Below are 21,741 nucleotides of genomic sequence, written 5' to 3' on the forward strand. Positions count from 1 at the left end.
CACACTCACGTGGGCTCTGCCCCTTTCTCCTTTCCATGCTCACCTCGAGGGTGACAAAGGCCAAAGTGAAGGTCTGGGTGACCGGCACCGCCTGGGATCAGAACCTGGCTTTTTCACCAGAGGGCACAGCAGGCCCAGGCGGTGCTCTGGCGGCTGACACTGCCCTCGGATAGCAAAGTGATCAGGGCAAAGCTGCTGGGGGGGTGCCGGGGTCCTGCGGCTCCGAGCCACCCCACGGTCCCCAGGGGGCGCTGCGCGCTCACGTGTGCTGGAGCAAAGCGAAAGGGGCGCAGTGGCGCGTGGGGTGCTGCCCGGGAAGCCCGGCGCTGGGCAGCCTCTCCTCGGCCCGGGGCCGCCCCCACGCGCGCGGCGAGCGGCGGTGCCGAGGCTCTTCCCGGGGCGCGTGGCCACGGGGCTCCCGGGCGTGGAGGGCTGGCGGGGTGCGCGGGCCGCGTGGAGGGCTGGCAGGGGCGCGCCGGCCGTCGGGGAAGCGCGGAGGCGGGCACGCCGCGGAGGGCGGGCGGGGGGCCGAGCTTATAAAGGCCTGCGGGCGGAGGGGCGGGAGCGCGCCGCCCAGCCGCCGTCCGGCAGTGCTCGGCCTCCGAGAGCCGCCAGAGCCGCGCGCTGCCCTCCGCCGCTGGGCAGGGCTGGCACCGGAGCGGGCTCGGAGGGCCCCGGGCCGAGGCGGAGCAGAAGCAGGAGAAGCAGGCGGCGGCGGCCGCGGAGGCGCTCGGGTCGCCGCCGCCCAGCCGGGGGTCCTGGCCGCGGGGCGCGGCACGTGCGACGAGCAGCCCTGCGCGCCATGTCCCCTTAGCGCCGCGGCGGCACAGCGACCCCCGGCCGGCCCCCCGGGCCCCCCGGGCATGGAGCGGCACGTGCTCGGCGCGGTTGTCTACTGGCTGCTGCTGCCCTTCGCGCTCCTGGCCGGTGAGTGGGCGCGGGGGCTCTGGGCTGGACGAGGGCTGCGTCCCCGCTCCCCGGCCCGGACGCCGGCCGAGGAGACTCCCCGGGACGCGCGGCCCGCGGCGCCCGCATTCCAGAAGCATGAGCGCGCCGGGGGAGGCCGGGAGGGCGGCGGCGGGGTGGGGGTGAGGTGGCACCCGGGCGCCCTCGGGTGCGGGCCGGCGAGCTTGCGGAGAGCGGCCGGTGCCTCCGCGGGGACGCGGGGGAGTCGGGGCGCCCGAGGGGCTGCTTTGCTCGCGGGGAAGGGCTGGAACGCCGAGGAAGGGGGCACGAATCTCTTTCGCTCTTCGGTGTTAAAAAAAAAAAAATTGCAAACTTGCATCATGACTTCCTGACCAATCTGGGAGAAGGCGGGCTTCCTGCCTGGAGCTGTTTAATCTGGAGCCTCCGGAGCAGAACTAACGTCCATCCGTCCCCCGTGCCCTGGGCTCGGCCGCCCCACCCCCGCGGCCTGGGGCAGGCCTGTGCTTTGGGAAAGACACTTCAGGCTCCTCCCTGCCCTTCCCGAGCCCTGGCTTACTCTGCAGGGTCTGCCCCCGGGCTGGAGGAGGAGCAGCCCCCAGGAGGCTCTGGCCTTGGCATTAGAGCCCCGGGTCCCCCACCCTGGCATCCGTGTCCCCGGGGTTCTCGGTGCTCTTAAGCCCCTGCCCCCTGCAGCCCTCCTGCCTCCGAGGAGCCCAAGAAGGCCTTCCACCTTTCCCGTGGTCCTCCGCCCTCAGCCCCTCCACCTGGAGCTGTTTCCCATCTGTGAGCTGGAAAGCAGTCTGATGAATTGTGTTCAGGGGAAAACGGAACGGTTTGCATTGTGGAAGTCTTCTGTTGGGTGGAAGTCTGTCAGAACGTGGTGGGTGGGGTGTTTTTGCTCTGAAAGCCCTTCCAGGTGGGCCTCTGCCAGCTTGTCATAGGTAGGAGCCGGCTTCCCCGGGGTCCAGGCGTGTGCGGGAGACAGAGCCACCGCACTTTGGCTCCCAGACTCTGTTTTCATTTCTAACACAGAAAGATGGGGAAACAGGGACATTTTCAGGACAGGAATCAATGGAAACCATTGAGTTCGGAGAGGAGAGTTTGAGTCAGCCCTGTGTGGACAGGGCCGTCCGGGATCGGCTCAGGGGAAAGTGCCGGGTCACCTGGACTGTTCTCCATGCTGGTTGGCTTTCCTCCTCTTGCCTCTAGAGAGCCAGACGTACAGACAAGTGGACTAGACCTAGCTGGAGGGGTGTGTGTGGGGTGAACGGGGAAGCTTCTCAAAGGGCGGGTTTCCCTCCGCCCGGCAGTGCCCCTGTGGCTTCCTCAGCCTGGCCTTGCCAGGTGGGAGCCCATTAGGCCAGGGGAGACCCTGTGGAGCTGGGGGCCCTTCCCGAAGGATGTGCCCCCCTGCCGGTGGTGCAGACTCCTGGTGCAGAATGGCGAACTCTTCCTGTCACAGGCCAGAGAGTAAATATTTTCACATCGTGAACTCTTCTGATGTTTTTTCCAACCATTAAAACTTGTAAAAACCATTGGTAGCTTGTGGGTGGTACCAAAACAGGTGTTGGGCCAGAACGGGCCCAGGGGCCCGAGTTTGTTGGCCTGGTCACTATGGGGGCGCCTTGCCCCCGGCTGGCACCCATGCGGGTGCCGGGGTGCACTCTTCTTCTCTGGATGCTCGCGCTAATGCGAGGGTCCCACCTGGGTCTTGTCGAAGTCAGCTAGGGAGCTTTTCAGCTGCGGCCGACTCCTCACTGTATCCTTTGCTCGGTTTTTCGGTAAACCTAAAACTGCTCTCCAAATAAAGTGTCTTTTTCAAGCACCCTGATGCCCAGGCCGTGCCCTGGTGGTGTGTCTGGGTGCCGGGCTTGGCTTCGGTGTTGGTTCTTACGCTCTGGGAGAGGGTGGTGTGGAACCCACTGAGAGCCGTGCGGTGATACCTGAGACAGAGGCTGGCTCTGCCGTCCTGGGCGTGGGCAGCTCCCCGGGGACCCTCTGGCTGTCCCGCTGATGGCCAGGCCCAGCTGCCCGGCGGGAGCCATTGGCTCCGCCGCTGTCTCTGTGCCTCCTCGTTCTGTGATAGGCTTTGGCTAGAAAGGGGTAGTTCCACAGTGTTTTGGAAGCGAGCGTGTGGATGCTGGAGAAGGCGTTTGGCTATTAGTCATGTGTGCCCTGCGCCGGCTTGGGCAGCGGCCACGGCGAGGGCTTGAGTCATCCTGGAGCGCCCCTCAATTACCCCACGCCACTCCCCGCACAGCCTGCCTGCCTCTGCTCCGGGGCAGAGGCTCCCCAGCAGAGATGGTGGCCTCACACGGCTGCCCTGTTGTCCCCGAGCCCTGGGGGCAGAAGATGGGTAGCTGGAAGCTTCTAGGGAGGTGTCTGGGCAGGACATTTTGTGATTCCTGTAGTCTAGGTCTGAAAGGCAAGGGGGGTAGAGCGTGGTAACCGTCACCGGCTACAGGAAACCCGTGTGGTGTGATAATATGGCTTCTCCTTGTCGGACTCCCACTGCACCCTGGGGCGTCACCTGTGCCACACTGTCACTGAGAAATGTTACTGTTCAGAATGGGGACACTTCCTTCTTTTCATCGTTACTGTCTCCACACCCTTGTGACCAGGCAGGAAGGCAGTGAGAGGGCGGATTTGCGCTGAGCCAGCGGGGAGCCCGGGATTGTCCCATTCTGGGGCCAGGTTCTGCAGGTGCCACTAGGGAGAAAAGCACCCAGGACTGGGTGGCCGTGGCGCCGGGGGTGGGCGCTGGGACGGTGGAGTGAGTCAGCAGGTCCGAAGAGGCCTGTGGACGGGACCTCAGGTGTGTGCGTGCACGTGTGTGCGTGTGGGGGAAGGGGCGGGGCCTCCCCAGGAGCTGACGCCAGATCACCCGTGGTCACCCCACAGGCAGCAGGACGTGGAGAGCCCCACGCTGGCCGGGAAGGGTCCGCAGAGGAAGTGTCTTCTCTGGGGGTGGGAGGAGTCGCCGGGCTCGGATCCTGGCCCCAAGGGCTGCTTCCTGGGCGGGGTCTCCTGTTCTGACGAGCACTAAATTCACGCCTGGTGCTCCAAGATGAAGAGAAACAAGGGCGGGCCTTCTTGACTCCACCTTGATGGGCTCCCCTCGGCTCAGCCGCCTCTGGGGCCGCCTTCTGCTGGGGTCCTGAGCTGGGCCAGCCCACCAGAGGGCGGTGGATGCCCGACGTCTGCCACCACTGTCTTCAGGGCCCTGTGTGAGCCGCCTCTTACAGGAAGCCGTTCTTGACCACTCTGGTCCTCAGAAATCCCCTTTGCCTTAGAATTCAACAAAATGCTGCTCTTTTTTGTGTTACTTATTTTAGAAATATGTAGATATTTTTATGTAGATTTTTTTTTTTTGAGATTTTATTTATTCGAAAGAGAGCGAGTACAAATGGGAGGAGGGACAGAGGGACAAGCCGACTCCCCGCTGAGCACAGAGCCCTGGGGGAGCTCGATCCCAGGACCCCGAGATTCCGTAATCCAGAGGCAGACATTCAACAGACATTCAACCCAGGCATCCCTCTGTAGATTCTGTCTTTAACGTAGATCTTTTTCCTTCTGGTTCCGAAGCACGTTTGTGCTTCCTCGTGGTAAAGACTCCAGGCACTCTAGAAGCAGTTAATGAGGCCGCACACATCTGGGGTGCGGTAGCTCTGAGCAGAAAGTCGGCCTCCTGCTTTTCCTGGGGGGCGGGCAGTGTGTCCTGCTCTGTGCGCGCTGTCCCGGAGAGGTGGGTGGGGCAAGGCAGGACCACCACCTGCTGTACACCTGAGCCCTGTCCTGATCCTGACCTTTGAACTTCTCTGAGTTGAGCTTGTTTCCTTGAGGGATCGAGGGGTTGGGAATGTTAATTTACTCACCTGAGGTCACGCAGGTAGGAGGTGAGGAAGCTGGTGAGGGTTTTCTGTCCTGGAGCAGGTGAGCGCTCACCTGGTGGCCTGATGTTCCCTGTGGGGGGACACGGGGGGGGGGGAGTAGGTATCTGGAGGCATAGCTGACTTTGCTGCATGGGTTTGTGTCCTGCTCTGAACTTGCCAGGCCTGCACCACTGTCCGGCTCCAGCGTCCTTGCCTGTGAACGTGATAATAAAGGTTTGAAGGTGGCTCCCAGGTGTCCGATCTCAGTGGTGTCTCCGGCTCTGGGTGGGAGCAGGGGGCGGCCAGCCCTCCCTTACACAGGCCTCGTGGGCCAGGAGCCCAGGGCGCTTTCCCAGGTGTGCCGCACACCAGGCCTGAGTGCTGGCGGTCAGCGGCCCAGGCGGGTGTCTGGGGAGCTGAGTGCAAGGGACCACCCTCCGCTGGGGTCCCGTGCACACAGGGCTGCCCCGCCAGCCACGGGCGGTTCCCAGGAAGGGGGCCGTGCACTATGCCACCGGCACGGATTCCAGAGGGTTTCCCAAATTCATCAGGCATCCGCTCATCCTGGTCTCGGGGGGCCGAGCTCTGGGCGGGAGCCAGGAGCCTAAGTTCAGTTTTGGGGCTAACGGTGGTGGATGTGTGGGGGCTGGGGCTCCTTCTTCTCCATTTCTAACCAGGCCATGCTTTCCTTGGCTGTAAAGGTCATCTGGGGTCCTCCCAGCTCCCGGTGCGCTGGTCTGTAAGCGCCTTGTTGGGCCTGTGCACGCGGCACTGGACTACGCACATTTGAGAGGGAAACGGTGCAGCCAGTGACAGCGTAAGAAACGGAGTCCCCAGATAACTCCTGCAGGGCGTCACGCCCCAGTAGCGCCATACGGAACGCGTCCGGCTGGGCAGGGCTGGGGGGTGCCGAGCACCTGGCGAGGAGGAGGGAAGTTGGCGGCCAGGCTGGGGAGGGGGCCCCCTGTCTGGAAGGAGCGGGGCAGTGGCCTGGTGGATGGGGGTGCGGCGGGGGGGCGCATCTTTTCTAGGTTCTAATCCCTTGATGGTGGGGGTGGGGGCAGGAGGAGGGCTGGAAGGGGCTGAGTGGACAGTCGGGGTGGAGGCTTCCCGTTCTGATTTTCTGTTTACTTGTAATTACACAAGTCATATATGAATACTTTCCATGGAACGGTGACATTTCAATCAGATAAGGCAAAGTTCCCTCCTAACCCTCCAGCCCGTCTCCCCCGGTGCTTTGGAAGGAGGCCTTGCTTGGGGCCCTGTGCTGCGTGGCCCTGTCCAAGCAGAAGAAACGTGCCCTGGGGGCTGCAGCCCTGTGCCCCCCCCCCCCCGTGAGGGAGTCCCTCGGGTACTGTGGCCCCTGCTTGTGGGCGTTTGGGTGGTTCCTGGGTCTCTGGAATCCCACCAGTGCGGTCCTCCTGGGTGAGTGCACCTCGGGGCTGGAAGTTTCCCGTTCTGTCCATGAGTCCATCAGGCTGAGAGCAGGCGCTGCCCTCGGCCCCGGGGGGAGCCACCCACTCAGGGACGAGAGAGCCACCCTGCGCGCTGGGGCCGCGGTCCCAGCCAGACCGGCCCCTGGGTGACGCCAGGGCACCCTCAGGCCGACGTGCGTGGCCTCCTGCTTCCCTGCAGCCATCTCGCGGGGACTTTGCTGAGTGGGGTGGGTCAATTTTTCTGGTGTGTTTTAATAACATAATTATAGGGAGTATTTTTAGGTTCCCCGTAACGGGCCAGCTGTTTACCAGGCTCGATGTGCGTGCTGTTTTTCTCCGTAAGTATATATAGCCAGGGCCCCTTCTCCGTCCTCGGGCTCAGGCCCAAGAGGGCCCGGCCGCCTCAGCCTGCTCCTGTGGTTTCCTCTGCCGGTGAAGGGCGGCCGAACCGGCCCTAGAGCCAGCCGGCTCTGCGGAGGGACTCGCGGGGAGGAGCCCCACGCCGGGAGCTGCGGCGGGTGAGGGGCACATTCCTCAGGGTGCTGCCCACCCGCTGTGCCCAGGTGCCCGGGTGCCTGGGTGGGAGCGGCCCCCCCCCCCCCGGCTCAGAAGACGGGCAGCACTAGTCCAAGTGCACTCCCCAGGCCTGCGGGGGCACCAGAGGCCCGATGGGGGGGTCCCCGGGCAGGTGGCCCCCCGAGGAGGAGTCCGGTGGCCCGGGCCTTGATCCGTCACCCACTGGGCCCAGCAGGGCCTCTGACAGCCTGTTCTGTGTGGACATTGCCGCCAGCTCCGTCCTCCTCGCTCACGTATCTGATTTCTCCTCATAGTTAAAACGCCGTCTACACACATCACCGTAACAACACGAAAGGGAGCCTTTTTCATTTTAAGAGTTATTTGTTTATTTGAGAGAGCGCGTGCTGGCTCCAGTGCAAGTGCTTGGGAGGAGGGAGGGGCAGAGGGAGAGAATCACGCAGACTCCCCGCCGAGCACAGAGCCCCATCCCAGGACCCTGAGACCCCGACCGGAGCCGAAACCAAGGGTCAGACACGTCACTGCCAGAGCCACCCAGGCACCCCTAAAGGGAGCTTCTAAGGGGAAACGAAATGGGCCATTCCAGTGCCCCGCTTAGCTGGCCTCTGCTTTTCCTTTCCTTTGTGCGGTGGCCTGGGACCCGGGTCCTAGGGAGCACTCCTGAGCGCCAGGCTTTGGGCCAGGGCGGGTCTGTGTCCCCGGGCTGGGGGGTGATCTCACGCCGTCCCACAGAGGGGCAGGTTGCCCAGCTGCCTGAGGTCCCCGGGCTGAGGTGCTGGGCTCCCCGGCAGGCTCGTCCGTGTGCCCTCGTGATTTCAGCCCAGGCGCAGTCGGGCTGCATTTTTGCAAGCCGCCTCCGCGAGTGCAAATGCCCCGGGGCACCAGCTGCCCAGCCCCTCGTGAACCACACCTGTGGCCTCCAGCCCGTACTCCGGCCACCCCTCCAGCTGACCGGTCCCTTGGGCACAAACCCCTGCACCGTGTCTCTGACTCTTTCCCTCACCCGCCTCCCCCCCCCACCCCCACACCCTCTGCTCATGTTCCCGGGTTTGGCCGTGCACGCTACCGCTCTGGCCTCCGTGGCAGCCGGTCTGTGGCTGTGAAGTGTCTCCCGTGGCCTCGGTCTGCATCAGCCCGACACCCGATGATGCTTGCCACCTGCAGTGTCTTCTCTTACGACGTGTCTTTAAAAGTTAGCTGCTGGAAGACGTTGGGACGTTGGGCTGCCGGTCTTCTTATTTCTGACTTGTGGGTGTTCTTCTTGAGTCTAAGCTCGTCATCAGCTGTATGCACTGCAGGTGCTTTCCTGCCTTTGGCTTTGCCGATTCAAATCCTTTTCCTAACTGTGTCTGAGAGCAGGTGTTCGTAATTCCAAGTTCCGGAGCTGCCCGCAGGGCTGGGACTCTGGGCAACCCGGCCTCCCCCGGGCCGCCTGTTGGATGCAGTGTGTTTCCTTCAGCTGCTGGAAAGTGATGCTGAAAGTGCCCGTCATGCTCCCCACCCCACCGTCCCCTGTGGTCCCGGCCTGCAGCGAGCGCCTTTGTGTCCTGCATGTTTTTCCTTCTCCTGACTGTGGGCCCTCAGGATAACGTCCCTGGAGTCACAGCTTTGAGTCCAAGACAGGGCAGCCTCAGGGCCCATGGACGCAGCACCCAGCGCACCCCATTCGATCCTCCAGCCCCCCACCCCCTCCCCCGAGAGGTCCTAGCGCTCTCGGCACCTGCCTGGCCGATGAGCTGCCTGCGGTCCCTGCCCAGGGCAACCCCAGCTCCTGCTTCCTCTTCCAGCTCCTGGACCAGCACGGTCCTGCGGGCAGGAGGGGGCGTGTGAGCAGAGGCTCCGGAGACCTGTCAGATGGGTGCTGTTTGAGGCCAATGCTCTGGGTGCCGGGGGTCCCACCCACCCACTGGCTCCCGAGCCCCGTGCAGTGACCCTTCCTGTCCTGCCTGAAACCATGTCCCAGACCTTATCAGCGGGCACACCTTGCCAGCCCAGGGGGAGGTGGCCAGGACGGGCCCCAATCTCTGAAGGTCAGGAGCAGGGGCTTGGCAGCACGGAGGGCTGTGGGGGCCCTTGCAGGTGGGTGTGGTGATCCAGGGATGGTGGCTAGGAGGGCCCCATGGGGACCCTCGGGGCCAGGCAGCCATGTTCCTCTGGCAGTGGGCAATGGGCAAGTGTGAACTCGTGAGCGTGATTCTAGCCAGCACGGAAGCAAAGTGTGGGAGCATTGTCTGGCCTGAAGGTAGTCCCATGCAGGATCCTGGATATTGGGGGTGGGTGGTGAGCCATGGGTCCTGCGTCCCTGTGGGGGACGCCAGGCCCTCCTCTCCCTGCAGATGCTGGACTCATCCATCAGTCCTGCCCTCTGAGGTTGCAGGTGGAGACACTCTGGGGGTGGGGGCTGCCCTCAGTCCTTCCAGAGGGAGGCCAGGCTCATGCTTGTGGGGGCCACCTGAGAAGGGAGCCCGCACTCCACTTGCCAGACCCCCCCGCCCTGCCACTCCTGTCCTTGGAGTGAGGCCCCTCTTCTCCCTCCCACCTCCTCCGTTGCCCCCGAACTGAGTGTGGAAAGCTCATGCCCTGAGGTTCCCCGTTCTCCATGGTAAGAGGACCAGTTGTCCCCTCCATCTGTACTCCCAGGCTCCCTGTGTGAAGAACAAGGGACAAGGACTGAAAGCTGAGTCGCGTGCAAAGGCCAGAGGGGGACATGCTCCTCTGAAGGCTTACTGTGAGTCGAGGAGACCCTGGCCCTCGAGGCAGAGGGAGGAGCGATCGCTGCCTCCAGGGGAGGCCTGACAAGCCGTGGGCCGGACAGGTTGTACCACGTTCCAGAGCCTGAGAGATGCTCCACGCATCTGAAGGGCCAGGATCCCCTGTGCTTTGTGTCTGCAGGGGCTGTTGCCGGCACGTGGCGGGGCCCTGTGGCCCCTGTGGGGAGGGCAGTGCTGCCAGGGGGCTGGCCAAGAGCAGGCGTGTCCCAGTCCGTAGGCCGCAGGAGCTCCTGCCTTTGCCCAGGGTGACTTGAGGACATGGGCGGAGCTGCCGGGTCTCGGAAGGAGGCGGCCGCGGGGGGTGGGGGCACTGGGACCAGTTTACAGGGAGGGAAGCCTGAGTGCTGCCACCCGTGGTCTCCGTTCAGCAGGGGCCTCAGGGTCCGGGCACGGCTTCCAGGGACGCAGGGCCCATGGTCTGTCCAGCGGTTAATGTAATTGGAGGCCGGTTTCCTCATCGGGCTCTTGTCAGTGCTGACGCCGGCCGGCGTCTGGGCCACAGGAGCCCACGCGGCTGTCCGGGACGCCGGGCGATGGGTCACGTCGCCGGCTTCCTTGCTGTCCACCGTGCTAGGGTCTGGGATTCCTGCCCGCTCTTCCCAGTTCTGACTGCAGGTGCGGATGTCTGCCGTGGAGCCTCGAGGTCCTGGACCCCTGGGTCTGGGCAGTGGCGGTTTGGTCACGCTGGTGGCCTCGCGGGGAATGGAGCGTCCCACCAGGATGGCCCCAGGGCAGCAGCATGTCTGTCGTGGCTTTTGGCACTTCTACAGATCCGTGTCCTGCCGTGGCCCCACTCTGTGGCCCCGCCCTGTGGTCCCGCTGTGTGTGCAGGCGGAGAGTGGGGGATCCCCTGGGGTGGCCTTGAGACCTCAGCTGACTTCTGCCCTGTGGTGAACGCTGTCACTGGGGGACTTGCAAGCACGGCCGCGCTGGGACTCTGGCGTGAGCGAGAGTCCTCAGACCCGTGGTTTGTGAGGCCACATGTGGGAGCCTGTGGAACAGAGGCAGTGGGAGGAAAAGCGCCAGCGGCAGCTTCTCCACGCGGTCCCAGCAGACGCGGCTCCAAGTCTGGCTGTGCTGCTGGGCGCCCTGGGACAAGCCTCTCTGAGCCACGAACGCCTCGCCTTCAGAAGTGGGGCGTCGCCGCCTTATGTGTGCAGGCGGGGGCGTGGTGCGGGGCACAGAGCCTGCCGTGGTGGGCGCTCAGCACCCGCAGGGGCCCTTCCGTCCACGGGCCTCCCGGTGCCCCAGTTGTGAGAGGAGCACCTGCCCCACTTGGCCTCATGCCCCCGGGGGTGACCTGCCAGGTGGCGTGGGCCGAGGGAACCTTGTGAAGTTGACCTGAGAGGCGAGGAGGGGCTGCACCGCCTCGGGCTGCACGAACCTGTGAATCACCCTGTCCCGCGGTCCCGTGGTGGGAGGGCTGCGCCCACGTCCCGCGGAGCCTGTGCCGGACGCGAGGCCTGCGGCAGAGTGCTCTAATTAGGAGCGCTTCCCCGGAGGCCTCCACGCTCGGCGGTGCTCTCACCGGGGAGGAATCTGGGGCAGCTCCGTGACGTCCCAAAGCCCAGGTGGCGGCTGGTGGGGTGAGGACACCCAGCTTCAGGCCCCCCTGGGCGGGGACGGTGGAACCTGCTGGGTCTGGCTGAGCCACGGGCTGTTGGGCACGCCCACAGGACAATAGCAGGGACATGTTGCCACCGACGTTGTGTGCTGCTGGCAGGACGGTCCTTTCCAGCCCAGGGGGGTGTGTGTGTGGCCCAAGGAGGAGTGGTGGGGGTGGGCATGTATCAGTGCGCACATAGAGCCCTTGCTTGGGGTGGTGGGTGCCCCTGCTGACAGCTGGGGAGTTTTCTGGTGCCTTCCACAAGGAGGACGCCCAGCCCCGTATGCGGGGACCATCACCAGCCTCGGTTGGAAAACTCCAGGGCAGAGGCTTGGCCTCTCGAGACCACTCCCTGCTCTTAGGACGGGGTTAGAATTGGTGATGGGAGGAGCAAGACAGCAGTGCCCCGTGTGGCTGGCCTGCAGTCCCCCCGCCCCCCGAGTCCCCACCATCCTCCCACGTCTTCTGTGGTAGCAGCCGAGGAATCGGCTTGAGAGGACAAGCCAGCTCTAAGTCCCACAGCTGGAAAGGATGGTGCCTGGAGGTTGGCTCTGGGGCCCTGTGGCTGGTCAGGGGAGAGTGGCATGTGGCTGGCAGCAGGGCACCGGGGACCAGGGGATGGTTTGGTGGGGACGGGGGGCAGGCTGTGCCCGTGGCAGGTGCCTGTCAGGTTCTCACAGGGTCCAACCAGACCCAGGCTGCAAGGATGGAATTGTGTGCGTGTGGTTGGCAGAGTGGGTGGGGGAGGGACCCCACCACCGGACACCGTGTCTGCTTATGGGTGGGGATGTCCCTGGCCTCGGGGGCCTCTCTAGGTGGGAAGGACACCATGGGGGAGGCACAGAGAGGAGGTTTCTGCAGGCCTGCCTGGCCGCCATCCCGGCCTTCCCCGGACCCCCCACTCTCCGGTCCTCATTGTTCTGTCGCCCTCAGCTGCAGCCGCTAGAGGGGATGCACCACGGCCCTTCTGTGTGTTAGCGGAGACACGCGGGACACAGCAGGGGGGGCAGGGCTGGCCTGATGCCCTAGAGACTGCTTCCCTCATGCCACCCAGAGCCCGCAGGACCCCAGGGCAGCTCTGACCTTTAGGAGCGGCAGGGGCCTGGAGGAGTGGTGGGGCGGTGGGCAGGTGGGCAGTAGTCTTGCTTCTGGCCCAGGCGGGGTCTCCCAGACCTACTGTCAGGTTCGAGCACAGGCCCCGGGTGGGGGGGGAGGGGGCAGGCGTCAGCAGACACACTGTGTTAACAGAGAGACCAGACTGGTGTCGTGGCAGTGAGTCAGCGAATACCCCTCAAGTGGCCGTCGCCCTCTGCAGCCTCCGAGGTGGGGGGGGGGGCTGGTGCCCCCGTCAGACGGTGTGCAAACTTAGCGCTGGGCTTCTGGTCACGCTGTTCTGACTCTTAAGTCCCCGTCCCGAGGCCACCAGGCTGCCAGGTCAGGGGTAGGTCCTCGAAGGCTATGGCAAGTCTTGGCACTTTCTGACCTGCCCATCGAGGGGGACCGCTGCCCGTGGACCATCGTCCTGGAGCAGCGTCCTGCTGAGGTTGGGGGGTGGACGCGAGCCAGCCAGTTCCTCGCTGCCGGGAAGGGCCCGTCATCCCCGAGCCTCCCCTGGGATACAGGCTCTGACCCTCAGAAGTGGCACTGGCCCAGGGCGGCTGTCTCCACCAGGCCAGACCGAGTGAGCCCTCCGGCCTCCCAGGCGCCCCTTCTCCGTGGCCTCGCAGGACCCCCTTGGGTGTCTGCTGCTTGCTGCGCTGCTGGGAATTAGATTAGTTTCCATAAAAACAGGATGTACTGGGTGAGTCGGCACGTGTCCCTCTTTTTCCAGGAACTGAACATATAGCTTGGGCCAGGCCAGCCCTGCCTCCACCCACCGTCTCCCCCAGGGTGTGGGGGGCTGCGCTCTCTGCTCTCAGAGTGGCTGCTTCATCGCATCCCCTCTCATCTGGGCTGTGTGCTCCATCCCCACGGGTGCTGCCCATGGCCCTTGGCTTGGCAGGGCTGCGATGCCGGCTGGCCTCGGCCCTGCCCCGTGACCGCTCGGAACTTCAGGCTGTGGGTCCCGCTCTGCAGAGCTTGGTCTGGAGGGTCCGTTGGACTGAGGAGGTGGTGGGGACCTGGGCAGGAGGCACACCTATCACGCTTGTCATGGGCCAGGGGCCCAAGGCGGGCTGCCCCGCAGTCCGCCGGGAGGGGCCGGTCCAGCCTGGCGCTGTCACTCGCTGGCCCAGCGGCCTTGGCCTGTGACTTCCCGTCCAGGGGCCGGCCACATTCAGGCCTCCCTCCACCAAGGCTCGTGTTAGAAGTGCCGGCCCGGCCTGGCTGAGCCTCTGGTGCACAGTGCTGGGTGCTTGGCGGGGACCTGAGGTGTGGGCGGGGGTTCCCGTGAAGCCCGTTGCCTCCCCTGTGCAGCCTCGGGAGGCAGGAGGGCAGGGCTGCGCCTCGGCGGCCAGCTGGGCTTCTGGCTTCTGGTCTCTCAGGAATTCGGGCTTGGCCGAGACGGGAGCCCCAGCCCCACGGCCGGCCTGCTTTGAGGCGCCTTCTGTTCTTGCCCGGACGGACCGCAGCTGCAGGCCCGGATGCCCTCTTGGAAATGACCCCGGATGGAATTCCGGAGCTCAGAAGTGGCTCTTTCTATAAGGATATCCTGAAAGCCGAGTGTTTTCCCTAGAGGAGGGAGAGGAGAGAGGGCAGCTTACTCAGCACCGGCTGCCTTACTAGACGCCACTGTCAGGGCTCTGCGCTTCCCTGCGTCCAAACCTCAGGACGGAGAAGGGGGAAGTGGGTGTGCGGTGGGCTGGCTTCCTGGGGGTGGGGCCAGCTGGACCGGACGGTGTTGACTTTTCCCTTGCCCATGTCATGAGCTTGTTGAATTTCCAGAGAACGTGTGCCCCCCCCCACCCCCCGCCGTCCCCCTGAGCCCGCACCACCTGCGCCTGGACCGCGGACACAGGCCGGCCTGGTATTCGTGGTGTGGCCCTCACACCGGGTGGGTCCGTCAGAGCGACGGGACCCCCAGGACGCAGATAGGTAGGCTGTCCTCCCCAACAAGTGTGTGCGTGCACTCGCGGGAGAGGGGGGCGTTTGTGGGAGTAGCTGGCTCCCGGGGGCTCTGGGAATTCGGCCAAGGATGGGGTTGTTGCAATCCTGAGCCCACATTCCACAGGCCAGCCCCGGAGGATTCCTTCTTTGGCGGGGGCCTCCCCCTGCTCTGACGGCTGTCACCTGGCTGGTTCGTGGAGGGCCGTCTATTTGCTTACAGTCAACCGATGTCCGCGAAGCAGCTTCCCCAGGGTGACGCCACAGCCACCACACCCACGGCCGCGGGGCCCGTTACAAATGCCCATCCTGGGCTGGCACAGGACACATCTCGTCACACCCACCCCCGGGCGTTCTGATACGTCCCCTGACGTCCTGTCTGACGTAGAATGGAGGTGACCTCTCAGGTTCGCTGTGGCCATGGCCACGTGACCTATCCTTTGGTCCTCACGCTGGCTCTGTGAGGGGCTCGTGCACTCCTTCTGGGGAGTGCCTTCTGGGGACGGGCTGTGCGCTGCGGGGGCGGGGGCCGTGTCTGCTAGAGAGAAAGGTGGTCACGGGGACAGTGCCTGTTGGCCGGTTTCACTAAGAGGGAGACCAAGGCCTAGAGTGGGAAACGTGGAGCCAGGAGCCGACTCCAGTCTCCCGCTGAACGACACAGATGACCACAGCCACTACCCTGAACCTCCAGTGCCCCGCCCCCCACGTCCCTCCACTCTGGAGAGGGCAGGGCTCCCAGGGCCTGCATCCCCCTCCCACACCTGGCCAGTGACCCCGCCCTGGCCGCCAGCAGGAGGCGGCCAGGTGGCATTCCTGCTGGGAAGGGCCCCCAGAGAGCAGGCTGGACAGGCTGAGACTCGGGGTGCTGTGGGCTGGCTGAGTCACCGGGTGAGGCTCTGAGTCAGCACCCCAACCCTGAGTCCCGGGCCCAGAGCTGGGGTGATGTGGGCACTTGGTCAGCCTGGGGTGGCCCCCCTCATTTGGAAAGGCAGCCCTGGCCCCGGGGGGGGGGTACCGGAAGGATTAGGCAACCCAGAAACTGCTCCAAAGCCGGGCTGCTCTGACGACCCACAGAGTGGATGCTGTCTCTGTCCTGGGGTTGGCGGGAGAAGCAATTGCAGGAAGGCAGCCTGAGGCCAAAGGATAAGGGGACCTCACCTGTGGTCGCTGTCCTTGAAGGGGAGGTCCCGGGTCACGCTGTCAGGGTGGACGTGTGCATCAAAAAACGGGTATGGGGGCACCTGGGGGCTCAGTCGTTCATGCGAGTGACTCTTGGTTTTCAGCTCAGGTCATGACCTTGGGGTCGTGGGATCCCATCTAGCTCCGTGCTCTGCAGGGATTCTGCTTCTCTCCCTCTGCCCCCCCTTCACACTGGCGCGCTTTCTCTAAAATACATAAATCTTTTTTAAAACCAAAAAAACGAAAGCTGGGTATATACAGCTGGTAGGTTGTGCCGCACAGTCGTGTGGCTTGCTCCTTGTGAGTTGGGTCTCGAGGGAATCTTCTGGGGTGTGGGTTCCGAGTCTGTAGGGCACGTCCCCGTCCGCGGAGAGCTGGAGCACCTACGCTGCCCCCAAATTCCCGGGTGATGCTGGGGGCCTGGCCTGGGAGCCACCTTGAAGGACCGCACTCCACAGACCGGGTTATGCTTGACTCCGGCCAAGTGGAGGACGTGGCCGGAGAACACGGCGGCTCGAGGGCCGGCAGGGCCGTGGGAGGAGCCGGTGTCCGGGGGCTGAGACTCAGCCCGGGTGGCAGCTGCCGCCCTCTGTCTCCTGGGGGCATGTCCACCCCAGGGCCTGTGCCCTGGACATCCTCCGTGGGATCTCTGGGCCCGGTCCCGTCTGCCCCCAAGGGAACGGCTTCCCCGAGTCTGTCCTGCTGGCTCCGCGGGCTTGTTTCCACTGACCGGTTCCTTCTCATCCCGATTCTCGGCGCCGTCCGTGGTGGTTCGCCGTTGCGCCCGGGAGACTGTGCGCCCTGAGCGGCACCCTGGCTCTCGCGTCCTTCTTCACGTCTCTGGGCACAGGGACAGGCTGGGCCGTGTGTGGACCCTCAATCTGACCCGCCGCCCGGCCGCTCGTGCTCACCTGGGGCCCCGCGGCTGCCGGTGGGGCTGCTGTCGAGGGCGGAGGAGTGCGTCCCCCAGTGCCGGGCGGCGGGTTCTGTCCCTGTGTGAGGGGCTGGGTGGCCTGCGTGCACCTGAGGGGACAAGGTGCCCAGCTCGGGAGGAGAGGCCTGCATCTTGGCTCAGGGGAGTCCCGCGTGGCGTGGCCTTGTGACACCGTCATTTCGCGTGCCATTGGGGCACATCTGGAGGGACATAGCAGTTCTGTCCATTAGCCTGGAATTCGGGGTGGGGGTTGGGGAGGCCATAGCACCTTTGTTTAGACAGAGCTGGACTCTCGGGTCAGCCCGAGGGTGTGTGGGCCTGAGACCCGGGGCCTCACACGCACATGCGGACAGCCAGCGCCAGCCCTGGGTGACGAGGGGGCGGCCTCACGCCGTCTTCAGTTTCCTGTATGCACGCAGTTTCAAATTTTAAGATTTTATTTATTTGACACAGAGGGGTGGGGAGAGAGCACAGGCAGGGGGAGCGGCAGGCTCCCCACTGAGCTCAGAGCCCGACTTGGGGCTCAGTCCCAGGACCCTGGGATCATGGCCTGAGCCGAAGTCGAGAGTCAGACGTGTAACCGACTGAGCCCCCGGCCCCGGAGCTGACCCGCCGTATGTGTCCGTCTCCTAGACCCTCAGTCGCCTGGGAGGGCAGGGCCATACTGCTGCCCCCACTTCCTAGATGACGTGGCAGAGGGTCACAGACGACCCCCCCCCCCCGCCAGCCCGGCCCCTCCCACGCCTCCCACTGTTCTGGTCCACGAAGGTGGGGGAACGTGGGGGTCTCATCCCGGGAGGATGGCGCCGCCCGCTGACCGTGGGGCACCAGGCACATCTGCATCCTCACTAGGGGCTCCAGCTGTCACCTGTCCTGACCTGCCCGGGGCCCTGCATGGGGGGGGGGTTTCTGCTTGTCTAGAGCTGACGCTGTCCTGTGACCTGACCCGTGGGGCATGAGTTGTTGTCCAGGGGAAAACAGTGGGCACAGCTGCGAGGGCCAGGTGTCCACACAGGCGCACGAGGCCCCTGGCCAACCTGGTCTGCCCGTCACCGTCTGGGGGCACAGCTCTGCAGGGAACCCCTTTCCTTGTGGCTGGAGGAGGTCCGGCCTGTCCCTGGGAAGTCTCCATGGCAGGGACTCGGGAGAGCTGTGACCTGAGGATCTGGTGAGGGCCCTGGACAGGTCTGACCCCTGTGAAGACCCAGGGGGCTCTAGCCTGGCGCCCCCGGACATCGTAGGGGTTCCTCTGCGAGGCCCCGAGCTCTAGGTGGCCCGAGGTGGGGGGTGTTGCCAAACCATGTCCTCGCAGACGTGGGTGGTGGCACCGTGTGGGGCCCGGTCCAGAAACTCCCTTCCTGGGCACCCGCCCCCCACTTGTTTACCTGCGGCTGCAGCAGGTCAGGGCCCTCCCTGTGGAATGCAGGCCCCACCCGGAGCCCAGAGCCCGGCCTGGTCCTCTGTGCACAGTGCCTCTGGAGGCCGGCCATCTGGGCAGGCGGCCGGTGCGGACTCTTCCGGGACACAGCCCGCGACACACGCGACGGCCCCTGGCCCCTGTCACTTCCCCAGGAAGGGGTCTCGGAGGCGGGTGCCTGACTCTAATGTGAGGGGAGGTGTCGCAGGCAGGGTGGCGGGCTTCGCGGCCGTACCGGGGATCTCAGCTTCCTGAGGGCTTCGGTGGGGTGTCCGGGCAGCCTCCCAGGGAAAAGCACCGGAGACGCTCCCCGGCCCTGCCTAGCCAGCAGAGAGGATGGCTGCCTGTTGTGAGGGATTCCGGAGGTGGCTCCTCAGAGGACCCTTTGGGGTCGGAAGGTCTCCAAACGGTCCCAGAGGCCAGGCTGCCTGCACTCCTCCCCACCTCCCTGTGCAGCGTGGGCCTTGTGCCATCCGCTGGGTCACCCGATCCCTGGACACCCCGTGGGTCACTCACCCACCCATGCTGACAAGAGGACAGCACCGTCCCTCTGCCCCTGCCCTCCTCACCTCTTGGCAGCCATCTGGGACTGAGTGTGGTTGGAAGGGCGGCTGGGCTGCAAGCGGTCAGGGGCTCCCGGACCCCTGAGGACCAAGTGGGAGGTCTGTGGCCGATGCTCCTCTGTCCCCTGCCCCCAGTGGCCATCAGCCCCCCCTTGGGCCTAGGCACTCACTGTAGCTTCACGGAGCTGGCGGTGTGGGGAGGGGCCTGGCCATCTGCACCCTGCCCTGGGAGGTCAGGTGAGCCATAAATCCAAGTGTCCGGGCCCCGTGCTCATTAAACCCTCGGCCAGCAGCGCGGGCCCTGCGCTCTTGGCTGGCCTCCAAGTAGGTAACACAGTGTCCTTGGCATTGGCTGCTGGGGCCCCTGCTGTGTCCTGGGCACCCCCACGGGGTTGTGCGGGGTTCTCCAGTTCCCCCCTCTGCTGATGGCAGGCCGGCTCCCTTCCTGGGAGAAGAGACGGTCCTGGGAGGGTGTCCCGAGCTTTAGAGCTTTGTAAACTGTGAAGGGCTTCTGGGCCATTCAGAAGGCCAGTGGGTGGCCAGTGCTGGAGTGCCTCCCCAGGGTTAGGTCTTGGGGCAGATGCGGCAGGTGGGATGGAGTCCTGCGGGGCGTATGCTGGGGAGTCTTCTCGGGGTGCGGAGCAGACAGTGGCCCATGGGAGTGGAGGGTGGCCAGGCCTCTGGTGTTCCCGAAGGGCCTGTGGGCCTTGCTCCACTGCCACTGTGGCAGGCGCAGCCCCCAGACCCCCTTCCCTCCCTCGAGCCTCGGTTCCTGCCCGAGGGTGCCCGCCGGCCAGGGCTTCACCGCGCCCTGCCGTGCCCCGCCTTGCTACGCTTGCCTTCTGTGACCAGACCACGGTCCTTGTCCCCGCAGGGTAGGGATGCTGGCGTTGGGCCAGCTCACTCTTGTGCCCCAGGCCGACTCCCAGTCTTCCTCTTCCAGAAAGGTGGGGTAGATCCGAACCTTTGGTCACTTCTGGGTCAGGGTCTGGGGTCGGTGTTTGTACCCCAGCTTGGGGAATTGTGGCCGGTGTGGCTGCCCGAGTGCTGTGGGTTCAGAAGGCCCAGCCACTTGGGCAGCTCCTACGGAGGGCAAGGCACAGCCCCTCCGCCACGTCTGCCCGCCCCCCCCCACCCTCTGGCAGAAGCTAGCAGGGGAGTGTTCACGGGTCTCTCCTGCAAGCCAAGTAAGGCAGAGTGAGCGCACTCCGGGAGACACAGTGGGCAGGGGGGAAGGCAGCAGGGCTCGGACCAGGACCCCCGCCCCCACCTCCACCCCAGCAGCTGTCCTGGCTCGGCAGCTGTCACCTGGGACTCTGACCTCGGGCCCTGGGCCCCACCTGGCTTCTTTGGGGTTTGCCCGGCTGGCAGCAGAAGGCAGGCCTGAAAGGTGTCCTCCCGGATCAGGAGAGGGTGAGGCTAGTCCTGCTGCTGCCCTGGCGCCCTGGGGACTCGGGTGACTCCCGCCCCCTGGCCCGCAAGCCCTGTGTGGAAGGACAGCCCGGGCCACGCGTCTGACCCCTTCTGCTGTGTGTTCCCACAGTCTTCCGTCTTTGGGGCCATTTCACTTGTGAACAACTCTAGGAAACATGAGAACGTTCTCCTGGTGGGAGAGGGGACCTTACAGAGGCAGGGACCCTTGTGCACAGGTGGGTGTTAACAGCGGCTGGGGAGAGACCCTTCCGGAAGTTCTTGTACACTTAGGTGCACGAATCCTGTTTCTGTGTCTGTTTTATACAAGAGGAATCCTTCTGTGCGTGGACGGCGGGCAGCGGTGTGGGTATGGTGTTTGGGGTGCCTGAGAGCCGGGTTGCTGTTCGCCCTCTCCTGTCCTGAGCCAGGCGCTGTTCCCACTGCCGGGGTCCCCCTCCCCAGCTGAGGAAGCAGGCAGAGTGGAGCAGAACCACCGGCCCTTTGTCTCCCCAGTTTCACCGAAGCCCAGAGGAGGGTAGAGACAAGTTTGCTGGTCCATTGCGCACCTCCCTCCAGACCATTCTGCCGGTGGCCTCGGCCCTCCTCCCTGTGACCCAGTAGCCCAGGCCTGTCCTCAGGGCCTCGCCCCAGCAGGAGCATGGCTGGTGGGCAGCGGGCAGAGGAAGTGCCCGCCCCTCCCTCTGGGTCCTGGCCGCCGCTGGGAGGGGCCTGCCGGGAGGGGGAACAGCTCTGCGCAAGCCCTGGTGCGCCCCCCACCCACCGCCCACGGCTGCCCCCTCAGACCCAGCTAGTCCTAGACCAACTCTCCCTGCCCCACGTGTGTCCTGCAGGCTGTCCCGTCCTGTCTAGGTCACCTAGAGCTGCACCATTTCCCAGGACAGGGGTGAGAGCCCCAGTCCCTGGGACTTGCTCAGTTTCCTCGTCTGCAAAGTCCAGGCAGCCGTCCTGCCCCTCGTAGGGGCCCCGGGACAGCGAGGGCTGTGGTGCGTCCACCCCCGTCCAGACCTCCAGGCCTCTCCCAGGGATGCTGTCCTTCCAGCTTCTCATGCTGATAGGGGCCGCGGCATGATGTCGGAGCCCCTGCCCCACGTCAGCTGGAGCCCCCACGAGCCCCCGGGGTCCCCGAGCCCACGCTGGCCTCCACGCCACTTAGGCTCTGCGTGCTTCGCGGCCACGTGTGTTTCCTGGAGCCTCCCTGCACATGGGCCTGGAGACGCCCACCTCGGTCACTGGGGACCCTGCCGGCCTATGAGGTGCCCGCCCATCACCCCCACGGCTGTCCTGCTTTATAGATGGGGAAACTGAGGCTCAGAGCTCAGGCTCCCACAGGAAGGACGGGGTGGGGAAGGTCTGGCCCCCCCCCGACACACAGGCCAGCCTCAGGGGACACGTCCCAGGAACTGTGTGCTGAGTGGGGTCTCTGGTGTCTCCCTGGGGTCTGGGGCCATGGGGTCCAGTCCTCAGCGTGGAATGTCCCAGCTGGGAGGTGCGTGGTCTCCTTCCCGATCTGGCAGTGGGTGAGACCAGGGGTCAGTGTCTCCCCTGTCCAGACCCCAGTTCCGTCATCTGCAGGACAAGGATCTGGTGGGCTGCTGGCTGGATGGGCCTTTCGGGCTCTGGTGGCCGTGTGAGGGTCTGTAAAGGGTTAAGCATGTGCTCTGGGTGAGGGGGCCTGGCAGGAGGGAGCCCTTTCCTGCCCAGCAGGGCTCTCTCTTCCCCCACCCCCAACCTATTGTTCCTGGCTCAGGAAAAGGCATATTTCCCCCATGAGGTCACAGGCCAGCCAGGGCAGCTCTGGTGGGGAGGTGGGAGCTGCCTGGGCAGGGCCACCCTGTCCCCTCCAGCTGAGTTTCTTCCTTCTCTGCTTTAGCCTGGGCCTGACCCACACCTCCTCTGGCCTTCCCTGAGCCTTAGCTGGCCCTCCAGGCCGGAGGGAACGTCACCCCCTCCAGGCAGCGTGGTCTAATGCCCTGGACCTTCTCTGCAGGCCAGGCTCTTAGCTCGGCAACCTCGACGGCTGCCTGGC

The 21,741-nt window shown here is 65.0% G+C and overlaps 1 protein-coding gene across 4 annotated transcripts in view; it reads left to right on the forward strand.

Annotated features, from left to right (window-relative positions):
- The first annotated feature begins 560 nt into the window (after window positions 1–560).
- The window catches only part of PIEZO1 (piezo type mechanosensitive ion channel component 1 (Er blood group)), a 53,293-nt gene continuing 32,112 nt past the window's right edge, over window positions 561–21,741 (forward strand). For all 4 annotated transcript variants that reach the window (XM_045772828.2, XM_045772832.2, XM_045772831.2 and 1 more), the window contains exon 1: window positions 561–927. In XM_045772828.2, the coding sequence (XP_045628784.2) occupies window positions 864–927 (64 nt within the window). In that variant the 5' untranslated portion in view covers window positions 561–863. The remainder of the gene's footprint in view (window positions 928–21,741) is intronic.

The sequence above is a fragment of the Ursus americanus genome, chromosome 21, assembly GCF_024610735.1.
Source record: "Ursus americanus isolate L20-20 chromosome 21, mUrsAme1.1.p, whole genome shotgun sequence".
In the NCBI taxonomy this organism is placed as follows: Eukaryota; Metazoa; Chordata; class Mammalia; order Carnivora; family Ursidae; genus Ursus; species Ursus americanus.